Raw genomic sequence first — 12,295 nt, forward strand, 5'->3', positions numbered from 1 at the left:
CCAGCCTGTCCAGGTCCCTCTTGCAAATGAGGGAGAGATGCTTTCTGCAAACCAGCTCTTAAAACTGGAGCTAATCCCTCCTACACCTCAACCTTACACAGGAATTGTTAGTCCATTAACCTGGGGCTACTTTTAGAGTCCAATGTATCAGCAGGTACATTTTGCAGTTCGGGGATTTATCTGTGAAGACAGAGCATCTGGGGTCTGGCAAAGAAGGTTCAGTTTTTGTAGCCAGGGACACTCCAACATCTTTACTAATTTGACTGTCAAAAGCTTACGGAGTCAACCCCTGTAGGCATTCAGAAAACCCAAGAATTCACTGAAAAGCTGTACCAACTCGCAGCATTTTAACAAAAGAATCTAAATAAGCATTTCTGCTAGAAAATGGTTTCAGATTAATTCTTCCTTTGTTGGATTCCAGCATTAATTATCTCAAAATTCCAATTTTTCCACAGGTGAAACCCACTTCTGTTTCATGTGAAAGACACACTGATCAAGAAAAAGAAGAAATTGTGGTTGTTACCTGGTTTTGGGTTTTTCTCTCCCAGGTGTGGTGACCCCGCTGTTCTCTGGCAAAGAAGGAACAATGGCCTAGGAAGAAGCAAGACAATTTTTATGATACACAGGTAAAAGACTTGTCTTCCTCCACTGCTTCTCCCCTGGCACTGCTGAGCTTTAAGCAAAATACAGAACCAGGGCAACTCCTGAAGAAAAGCTCGTATTCCCCCGAAGTTTACTAATGACCATGTGTCTTTTTTAAAAAACCACAGCACTGATGGACAAAATTCTTCAGACCACAGAGAAATCACAGCAGAGTAGTATGTAAACGCTGCCATTAATCTAATAAAAAGCAGGAAGATACTACGACCATTCTGTACACCACCTGTGCATTTAACACGGAACAGAGTCCTGCGGAACATTTCAGTTTCCCATCTTTTCTCCAAGAGGAGGGTAAAATTTGGGCATCAGTTTTACTAGGGACCCACTTCTGCCTCTGCCACCGTCCTTACCACAGCTGCCTTTTTAGCTGAAGGCTCCTCCGTGTCACTGCCAGTGGTACTCAATGGTTTCACAGCTGCCACAGCAGAAGGGTGACTCTCAGATGCCTTACGTTTCAGCATCTGCTTTGCAAGGGAGGTGACTTTCCCATCCAAAGGCTTCAGGCACACCTTAGATTTGGCTAGAGTAAAAGGAAGAGAGAACTCAAAGTCTTGCTCTGCCTCAGGAAGAGGAAACAACAACAAACCAGGTTCTCTTAACATAATCCTTCTAGTTACTTGGCCAGCACTATATTATTCTGCCGTTTCCCAGATTCCCAGCAGTATTTTCCACACAGTAAACCCTGTTCACCAACAAGCCATAAAAAGGGTAGTTACAAAAAGGAGCCAGAGTTATACGAAAATTGTCATCTTCTGCCTTGCTCTCAAAACGTGACCTAAAGGAACTCTTCAGCATAGAGACAACACTTACTTTTTGCTTTCCGTTCCAGAGTTTGAGCTGTCTGTTTCCCTGGTGACAGAGCAGCATCCTTTCCTGGGCTCTCAGTCCCATCTTCTGGAGATTTCACCAATATCCTCTTTGCAAGCTGAGAAGCCAACCCTGAAACCAGGGTGGATTCAGGACTCCCTGATGCTGGAGTTTTATCCTTGGTTGCTTTTGCAGCAGGAGATGGCATAGCAGCTGCTTCCTTCTGAAGCTTCTCTTCTTGGCGTTGCTTCAGTTGCTGCTTCTCCCTCATTATCTCTTCAAGGCTCTTCACTTGAACTTTAGAATTAGTTGCATTCTGATCAGAGGACTAGAAGGAAACAAAAGAGGGCTAAGAGGACAAAAATCTACGGAGATTTCTTTAAGAAAAAAAAATCATAATCTGAGTGGCAATCCCTTTGAAATGGCTCCATGTGGAACAGAGCATGTTAATACCATTCAGATCTGACATTTTTGCCATAAAATGTTGCCTGTAATGAAATCCATGCTTTGCTATGGAAATACTGTTTCAAAAGCCTGTAATTCCCAACACGGCAAGCTCCTTTCTATAGAGCAGAAAGCTCGAGCTGTAATCTGTTACATTCTTTTTAAGCAACAGAAAGCCATACAAGCTCCTGGACACAGCATTCACTAACTGATTTCCCCTAATACAAAGCTCCAGCCTCTTCTATTAAAATACTTACCTCAGGATTTTAAGATATCCTTCGAGTCTGACAGATAAAGTCACTGAGAACAAAAACTTCCCCTCCACATTAACCTTGCAGATTTTATCTGGTGCTAATAGGGTTTCTTATTCAATGTCAGGTATAATCAGATTAATTCAAAGCCTGAGGATTACGATGTTGTCTGGAAAAGCGATTGGAAGTGAGAGGACTTAGACTCCACTGCAGTGTTTACCAAACATGGGAAGGCTGGAACACACTCAAACCGACAAAATTTATCAGAAACTGTACAAATAGATGGATGTCTTCACAAAGGACTCACCTCTGCAGGTGCAGAGACAGCTTTGGGAGCAGGCTTGCTCAATTCCACTATCTTCTTTTCTTCTCTTCCAGGTGCTTTAGAACAAGGGAGAAACAAAACCATTTTGTCAACAGCAGAAATCAAACGTGGTTATCTCTGTTTCCTTGGTGTGTTTATTTCCTCATGTCTAATAATGGGACAGAGGGAAAGGCTACAGTAAGCACAATCCATGCACCATCTGAGGTCTTTTGCTCAATCACACTCTCTTGTTACACGACTCTATAATGAGATCTTTAATGCTCTGCCTGTTTTGACACAAACCATCCCTCACATTAAGAAGCTGATACGCGCTTCACACATATACATCAAGAACTGAGTCAAACACCACACATCCCAAGGAGGAAGGCAACTCCTGTTCAAGCACACAGAAGATCCAATACCACAAACACATGGCAGAAAGGTAGAGAAGAGAGAAACAAGACTACAGAGCTCCTCAATGAATGTAAGTTCCAGTGGGAAATACAGAAAACAATCACGTAGTTCATGGAAGACAATACGGCTGCATCTTCTGGCACTTTGCCTTTTGGCTTTGTAGCCTCACACTCTCTTATCCTTTAATATACACAGAAGGAAAAAGCAAAGCAAACTGAATTTGCCTGATCAGGGAAGCAGTTCACCAGGGCAGGTACCAAATCACCTCATTACCTGTCAGCTTTGTGATCCGTAACAATCTCCTCCCCGTCGGGGCAGGATCAGGTTGTGCTGGCGGAGCTGGCACATTTTCTCCCCTCTGCTGCATCCGCAAAGCCTTCTCCTGCTTGATTTCTTCCAAGGTTTTAATATGCACCTCTCCTGCTGGCTTGGCTTTACCTGCTGGCTCTTCCAGCTGCACTTTGCCGGGCACAGACGGAGCAAGTATGCTCTGCCTCTTGGGCTCACTCTCCGCTGTTGTCTTGGTAGGAACTTGTGGTTTTTGCTTTTCTTCTTCCAGACGCTTGCGCTTTCTTTCAGCCAGGGCTCCTGAGAAAGTTTTGATGCGAACTGCAGGGGAAGGTCTTGCCCCAGCGCTGGGATCTTCTGTTTTGCAATGTCCTTCGGGCTGAGGTTTAGCCTGAGGTTCTCCCCGTCTCTGATTAGCTCTCTCCAGACGAATTTCCTCCAGCGTTTTCACGTGGATCTCTCCCGGTGGCTTAGCAGCCTTCTCTGTCATCATCCAAAAAAAAGAGAAGCACCAACATTTAAACACTCCAAAATTTGTCACGGTACTAAGGTTTGAGTGTTTCCCAGAATTAATCTTAGGACAGTGTCAGGCTGGATGAGGCCTGGAGCAACCTGGTCTGGTGGAAGGTGTCCCTGCCCATGGCAGGGGGGTTGGAACTAAATGATATTTAAGGTCCCTTCCAACCCAAACCATTCTATGATTCTATGATCATTCTGCATCACATTCTCCTCCTCCTTTAAGCCACTTTTGTAATTTGAAGACCAGTACTATCCACAGAGAGCTGCTTCACAAAAAGTATTTTTATTTTGTTACTTTCTCGCTATCTCTCCCCATTAGCACCTCAAATTCCTGCTCCTGGCAGCGGTACTTGTGCATAAGCATACTGCAGATTCCAATGGCTCACAGCAGAAGCATGGAACCTCTAAGAGGCACAAGTGGAAAACACAACCCCCACCCAGAGCCAGATTTCTGACAGCGGCCGTCAGGACAGCTTCAGCACTCTGGCAAGAGGAATCAGGCAGATTTTTCAAATTAACTTCAGTAACCAGTTATTACCTGTCTCCGTACTGGTCTGTTCAGAAGGCAAGCCTAGCCTCTCCTTCAGAGACCTGGGCACTTGAACTACAAGACAAAATAGAAGTTAGGGAGACTGCCTAAATCTCAATTTTGCATCCACATTCCGAAATGAGAGAGATCACTGGGATTCAAAGTTACTTTGAGCCTTCAACACACAGAAAGAATCATCAGAAGAAAGGACAAACAGAAAACCTAGACAGAGAATCTCTGCTCCAGGTGTCTGTTCAGTAGCTGTACCTCTCTTCGGTGCTTTCTCAGCATTCTCCAGAATCTCTATCTTCTTCCCCAGCCTTTCAGCAGGGTTGCGCTTCAGCGGAAGGACACTTTTACCAGCTTCAGAAAAACAGAAAACAAGAAATACTTTAAGAACATTTCTCTGGAAGAAGATTTTGGACCAGTCAGCCACAAACTTCCGTTCTTCCAGGTGTATTTTCTTATATTTGTCTCTCAGTTGTTAACGAAATTTGACATTTCTGCCATCTCTGCCAAAACGTATTTTTCTCCTGCACAGAGCAAAAATACCCTTAGATATAGTCTTCTTTAGACTAGGGCACCCAAACAACAGCTCATAAAATGCTCTTACCGATGAAGGCTTTCCGTTTTCCTGGTCTCTCGGCAACACTCAGCTGAATCACAGCATCCTCCCCTAAAAGAAAAAGCGATCTCTTTAGTGCACAGAAACCAGAAGCCAGCAAAGGCGCTGTCCTTCCAGCCCGTGGCCCCAGAAAGACACTATTTTGGTAGCCAAACCACATGAACAAGTAGAAGAAACTATGAAAAAAACCCACAACTAACCACCTACAGTTTTTTTGCCTTTAAAAGGAATTTTTGCAGATCAAAACACCACCATTTAGCTACAGACTCACACCACACTACTGTCCGCAATTGCCACCATCAGCCGCTTCAAAAACTGGCTCCTTGTGTAATACCACCTTCTAGAGGTCCTCCCTTTCCTTACTCCCGTTTCTGTTATCCCCTCGTTTGCACGGCGACATTCGTTTTGACATTAGCCTGCCTCTCTGCTGCTACTGCACTTAACCCAAACACTCATGCTGTCACAGGCTACATGTCACACACAACCTCGTTCATGCTGTCACACACAACCTCATTCACAAATCTCACTCAGCACCAGGAACACCGAGTCAAATTAAGCACATTTGAGTGTCTGTAGGATGGTGATAATATATGATTAGTTATGGCTGATAAAATCCACTTCTTGATCTTTTCTTGCAATACAACAAACTGAGAACCTACAAATCCCAAATCTTTCCAATACAACCAGGCACTTTAAGCATAAAAGCATGGTTTTAATTAGAAAAGGCAGGACCAGCAGACCAACATCTCTGAATTATTTGAATTATTACTTAACTTATCACAGAATCATGGAATGGTTTGGGTGGGAAGGGACCTTAAGGCCCACCCAGTCCCCCCCCCTACCATGGGCAGGGACACCTTCCACTAGACCAGGTTGCTCCAAGCCTCATCCAGCCTGGCCTTGGACATTTCCAGGGATGGGGCATCCACAGCTTCTCTGGACAACCTGTCCCAGTGCCTCTCCAGGAAGAATTTCAGTTTAGGAGCCACAAAATGGAAACATCAGTGTTGACTATTACCTTGCTTTGCCGACAGAGTCACAGTTCTCACTACTGTCCGCACATTTTCCTTTTCTGGCACAGGAATAGTCAGAGATTGGAGCGGGTGAACAGAAACTCCTGAAGGACCCTCTGATCAGAGCAAACAAAATATAACAATGTTTAGGAAAAAACCCCAACCAAACAAAACAGAAGAACTATCACAATGCCCAAAGCCATTAGTTACTCATTACCATCGAACATAAGACAAGCAGTGCATGGAAATAAGAGACGAGCAAATTCCCTGTGATTTGCCCTTGGAATTCCAATCTAGAATACCAGCTCAAGGCCCCCAGCTCAAGCTGGAAGTCTGTCCCTGAAGCAGCTCCCAGCTGCAAACCCTAACGCAAGAACATTTCCTTTTCGCAAACACTTCTATGCGCAAACGCACGGCCAGCTATCCCGGGAACATCAGGATTAAAAGAGAACAGTATGAAGGTGAACAGAGGCAGAAGGGTTAGTAAGGGATATTAACTCACCACCTTGTTTTTTTGTTTTTTCCTTTAGTTTCTTCAATTTGATTTCTTCAAGTGTTTTTATTCCGAAATTTAAACTGTCATCTGAAAAGAAAGAACGGTTAGTGAAAGTGAGGTTTAAAGGCACATGTTGAAGTGCACAGATCCTCAAGCTTCTTACGGCTCAGAAACTTTCCGAAGTATTTCAAACAAACCCTGCCAACACTCCCCACAAGTAAAAAGAAGCCATAGAAGAGTTGGTATTTTGGTAAGCAACTGGCACCTTTCTTCAGCCCTCCTCCCATGCTACAGGGTAAAAACGCTAGGTTTAAGCATTTTAATCCATCTACGTGATACCAGATTCCTCTATCGTTAGACACTGCTTTCCACACCATTTGAAAGGACACATCTGCAGGCATTTAAGCTCCACCCATGGCCCTATTTTGTTCTACAAAAGTAAACAAGGAGGAGTTTACCTGCCTGACCCAAGGGACATTATTAAACAGGAATGAGCTCATGGAAATAACCGACTCCATCCAGCTACACTATATTCTATTGTATTTTTAGAACATACTGCTTTTTGAGTTAATGGTCAAATTCTCCTTCCAATCCACCCTACTACAGCTGTTAGCATACCTGGCTTGGTATTAGCATTGGATTTCCGAGTGGAAATTATCCGCAATCCATTATGGGCTTCTGCAGCTGGCTGCTGGACAGGTGCCTTGGTGTCATCTCCTTCTTCAGAAAGCTGGTCTGAAAGGCAAAACCAAACCTATTCCGTTATGCACGGGGACCAGACGAGGTTTGTCACGTTTAGGCAGCTCATGCAGTGACATTTCAGTCCATGGTTCATATACTTAACTACAAAAACAGTTTATAGAAGGATTTTTTAAAACAGCTACATTGACCTGACCAAGTCACAACAATGAAAGTGCTATAGTGGGGGGAAAAAACCAGCATTTAGGACTCCAGACTCTTGTCTGTAGCTTTAACCACTACACAATTCAGGTATTCTGGGATTCATACATGCACTTACAGCACAAACGCCTTCCATAACTAAGAAATGCTCACCATCATCATCTTCATCATCATCTGCAGCATTGATTACAACCGGAGGATGTGTAGGACTTGGGACGTTTTCAGAGTTTTCCACTTTCATCACCCCCCTCAGCTGCGGAGAAGGATTTGACTGGACAGAAAGTTTGTTTTGCTGCAGTGCCATCTGAGCCATTTTCACATCATCTTCTGCAGACTCGGGTGGACTTGGAAGCGTGGCTGGAGGAAGAGGAGGTTCACCTGTAATGTGGCCGTTTAAAACTTGGATCCTGTGGATGGGGCATCCACAGCTTCTCTGGGCAACCCATCCCAGTGCCTCCCCACCCCCTCTGGGAAGAATTCCTTCCTGATGTCTCATCTAGACCTCTAAACCTTGTGAGTATTGTACCCACTCGTAAGTAATATTAAATACTTAAAGTATCTAAGAAACTCACTTTTGCTTGGTGGCAAGAAGAGTCCATCAACATAACGTCCTTTCGCGTGATGGAAAGCACAGTTGGATTTCTGACAGCCTCCTGGCTGATTCTCCCAGTAGCACGGAATCTCACTTCGTTTTTTCTGAAGAGAGAAATAGAAGCTCATGGGAACACCCCTCTTGGATTTGCAAAGAGACATCGTGTCACATCATGCCAGAGACATGACTAGTGCAGTGCAGTGCTGAAACATCATTCCAAAGGTCAATTTAGTTCCTTCCCGCCCTTTCTTGCCCCACCCTGTAGAACCCCAGGAGGTCAGAACGACATTATCTGAAGAAAGAGGCCCGACAGCCCGTTATCAAGCCTAGCTGGCAGGAGGCTAGTGCAGGCTGCTTACTACGGCCCTGCTCCAGCACATTTAAGCAGTCTGATCAATGTGATTGCTTTTGCCTCTGTTAAGAAAATAACATCAGCACCTAATACATATATACCTAAGAAATGGAATTTTCTTCCCCCAACTTACTCCCACTCCTCCCCCGTAATGAAAACCAGTGTCATTTTAAAGCCAGTAAAATCTATCCTGTAGAAGCACATTCAGTCCACCTACAGTGATGAAAAATGCCTTCAGGGATTTAGTTTGAGAACACATCTTCAGGCAAACACTCACATCGATTTCCATGTGTCTGAATCTGCAGATATTCCTGAAACAGCGACCCTCCTGCCAGAGCGTGCAAACCGTTTCATTTCCCAGGGCAGCTTCGCAGTGGCGGAAGGAACAACTGTCTCCCTGCAACCAAAACAAAGTCAACAAAAAGGAAAATAAAACAGTACAGCCTAAAAAAAGGTCCATGCTATTCCAACTGGAAGCAACTGCTTATTAAGTCACCAGAAATCCCTATGCCTCCTCCCACTCTTCCCTCTCCTCTCTTTAAAAAAAAAACCAAAAAACAAAACCAAAAAACAAACCCCAAAGCGAAAGAAAGCCAAACAGACCTTGGTACATGTGGAATAGAAATAGAAGTAGCAGTCATCTCCCTGGTTAGACATAATGGCCAACTTCTCAGAACAAGCTCAGGTTCCAAGGGTTCGCTCAACAGTGACTTCCTCCAGTCTTGGCAAGAGCTGGCTTCACTCTTTCTTGCACAAAGTCTTCTACTGGCTTGATCAGTGAAATCTTCTTTTTAAAAGTAACCCTAAAGAAAGGGATCAATAAACGAAAAATATTTAAGGAATAAGCATTTTTACAGCTGCTTTCTGTTAATCAAATCAGTCTCTTGAAGAGAGCAATATCTTAAAATCAGCTGGTCAGAAACTTTGCCAATACGAAGTCAAACTCCTGTAAAAGTGCACGGGTCTGTCAGCAAGCGTTCTCTTCTGCGCCCTTAGTAATAGTTACTACACCTCTGCGCACAGAAAAACACTCCCGTGTGCGGCTGTAAACCCACCAAGAGAGCCACTTATTAAAATTCTGGTGACACACTTATCAGTCAGTGATTAACTGTGGGCACTAACAATTTCTATAAAAACACAGTTAACATACTATTTCCCAATCACCATGCATCTTGAAGTTCACCTACCTGGACAACGTCAGCAAAGATACTGATCTTCAAAGACTTCCAGTTAACTTCTCCTGTAGGCCGAACCAACACTGAATCCGTGAATTAATAATAAAGGGGTAGAATTTTCCTCCTCACATTGCCAAGGGAACCTCTCATCCACAATTCAAACATAGGATGTGCTTTTAAACATCTTACAACTAACGGAGGAAGCAAGTCCATTTGAATACTGTCAGACTGGAGACAGCCAGGGTTAGTTAGCTCTTCAAAAAACCAAAAAAAGAAAAAAAACCCAACAAAAAAAAAAAACACCCAGCGCATTTAAAGATGAACTTGTGATTCAAAGTGGCTGCAAAAATAAGGATCCATCTTCCACAGCCGGGGAATTCTACTTTTTTTTTTTTTTTTAAATTTAAAATTCAGTAAGTTGCAATTTCTGGTCTTCAAGATTTCTTCACCTATTAAGAAAACACAAAAACCTTCCCCCATCTTTATTACCTGTACAGCAAAAACATACTCGTGCGTATAAATACACAAATATGTATATACATACACATATGTGTTTATACGCACGCCGAGAGCGAGTGATAATAAAGTCAGCGAGAGCAAAAATCAGAATTTTTGGCTATTTGCCACATAAGACTGTTTATACAGCCTCTTTGTTTTGAGGGAATTGGCAAAAGTGAAAGATCTACACAACATACGGATGAATATGCCTTCACGGCTGATGCTTTATGAGTGACTCCGGGCCCAGCACACAAATACGCATACGTATGGACATGCATACAGTAGGAAAACATATCTATACACACGAGCGTGCACAGTATACGTTGTGTGATACCCGTGTCGAGAACAACTTTGAGCCCTGATCACGTAGAGTGGCAATCACTTAAGAGCAGGAAGACAGCAGATCCAGGATACAGCAAGCTTGGAGAGGCAGGGAAATGCTCACTTTGCAAGTGGCATGGCTGCATGATACCAAGGATTTGGAATTACTTTGATTTTAGGAAATAATTTGGTTTCTTTTTACATCAGAGCAAATACTACAAGTTTGCCATCATACGCTGTTGCCTAGCACATATATCCACCATTGCTGCAAGATCACGGAAGGTTTGAAAAGATGGCTTAGCTCCAATTCAAGAGTAAATAATTTTTTTGGTGCCAGCAGAGCTGAAACTGATTTTATTTAGCCACAAGCAGTATTTTGTTTTTTGCAATGTCGTCAGATACTTTGATTCTTAATTTTAAGATACTAAATGCCATAAAACCTGCAACCAGACCGGATCAAGTTGAAATTAAAGTGATTCTGACACCTTTCATTAAGATGTTGCACATATCTGTGCAAAGTATTTCTGACTCTTTTGGACAAGACTGCATGAAATAGTTGTTATAAATTAAGAATAAATGGTTGGAACCTTTTACTCACACAAACACTAGTGAATTTTCCGGAATTTTTTTTTTTTTTGGCAGGGAATTCTCCCAAATCTAAAATAAAGAAAGGAAAAGTTGGGTTCTTGTATTAGTTACTGGGTTTTGACTGCATGACAAGGGGAATAAGAGTAGTAGTTAAGCACAAGGTTTCCTTCCCTTCTTCAGTATCGACAGGACTGTTCGCTTTTGACCTTTAGCACCTTCAAAACCTGACCGTGTGGCATACAGATTCCTACAAATCTACTTCTAAAAACTCCCAATGCTCCTTCACGTAGAATTTTGACAAGGAACATTTTTCCAAACGCCTTACTAATAACCACTCCTAGTTAAATTAAAATCCAAGCATGATTTCTTCACTTTGCACAAGCCAACACTTAATTAGACAGCAATTAAAGACCACTGCTTTGCTGTGCAGAGGCATCCACATACAAATCAGAAGGAATTCATGGCCTAGAAAGCGCCATTCCTTTTCCCTACGAAGTGAGCAACACCTGTATAATTCAACATTGCTATATCCACCAACTGGTGGGGGGCAGGAGAGAAATCCCCTCAGATTTAGCTCTTCCAAATGCCCAAACAGCTCAGCATTTTGCTGGTTGCCTCCCATATTCCTGAGCAGACAAGAGCTGTTCAGAATTTGAATGGATCTTGTGAAGGAATGAGGAAAAAAAAAAAGCAAAACTTTAAACCAAAACAAAGATTCTCAAAAAAAAAAAACCCAAACAAAACAAAACAAAACCCCAACCCAAAAAACTCTTGGTTCTAAACTCCATAAAAGTCCTTTCAATTTAAAGAAGGTCACCTCGATTCTGGGGGTTTTTAAGCCGCTGTCAGTTCAGATGAGAAACAGAAATCACCAGGCTAACCTCTGGAAGCCTGAAAAAAAGTGAGTAACTCTGGTGCACTCAGCAGGTCTCTAATGGAAGCTGGCAAGAGCTTTAAACATCTCTTTTTTTTTTTTCTTCTCCACAACTCTTGCAAAGTTTTTAAGAGATTTTTGAATTTTGTAAACCACACCAAAACCCATCACAGATGCAGTAGCGAGGCATCGGGAAAAACATGCCAACAAGTGCCATAAATGTCACCCTTAGTAAGGGAAGATAAATAATGCAATAAAAGCCTGCCCAGGGTTTCACAAGTTTCTCTTCCTTGGCACTGAAGAAACAGTCCTACTCCCTGGTCTGACCTTCCAGCTGAGCTGCCTCCGTCCTGGACCGAAGAGCAAGAAGGGAGCAAAAGCTTTTTGCACCCCAATGAGAGAAGTATCATCGCTCCTATCGGTAATTAAAGGTTATAAAGCACAAAGTGCTGGTCTACTCTGTGCCTTTAATTTCTTACAAGCATCTTAACACCCCTGTTTATGAGGCCAGGAAGCTGACGAGGAAGGGGGAGCACCAGGCACTCCACGTTCTGACACCCCCTTTTCAACGGGTCAGCGTTACCCCAAAAGGGCGGCCGCTGATTTACCGGCTCGTTAACGCACTCCGTAGGCTGAAAGCACCCA

General features: G+C 43.2%; 1 protein-coding gene across 1 annotated transcript; it reads right to left on the bottom strand.

The window, feature by feature from the left end:
• Positions 1 to 523: 523 nt before the first annotated feature.
• LOC104507227 (zinc finger CCCH domain-containing protein 11A-like) lies at positions 524 to 9,807 on the bottom strand (the record flags this gene model as incomplete). The annotated part of the gene is made up of 16 exons (XM_010148439.1): positions 9,382 to 9,807; positions 8,798 to 8,997; positions 8,472 to 8,591; positions 7,823 to 7,946; positions 7,404 to 7,607; positions 6,969 to 7,085; positions 6,360 to 6,437; positions 5,860 to 5,970; positions 4,830 to 4,892; positions 4,484 to 4,579; positions 4,226 to 4,291; positions 3,154 to 3,651; positions 2,470 to 2,543; positions 1,471 to 1,795; positions 1,011 to 1,180; positions 524 to 591 (listed from the first exon to the last, which is right to left on the bottom strand). Coding segments are annotated over exons 2-16 (2,168 nt in total), but the record flags the coding sequence as incomplete, so codon positions are not given.
• Positions 9,808 to 12,295: the final 2,488 nt, after the last annotated feature.

Source organism: Eurypyga helias, unplaced genomic scaffold (genome assembly GCF_000690775.1).
Source record: "Eurypyga helias isolate BGI_N326 unplaced genomic scaffold, ASM69077v1 scaffold7033, whole genome shotgun sequence".
In the NCBI taxonomy this organism is placed as follows: Eukaryota; Metazoa; Chordata; class Aves; order Eurypygiformes; family Eurypygidae; genus Eurypyga; species Eurypyga helias.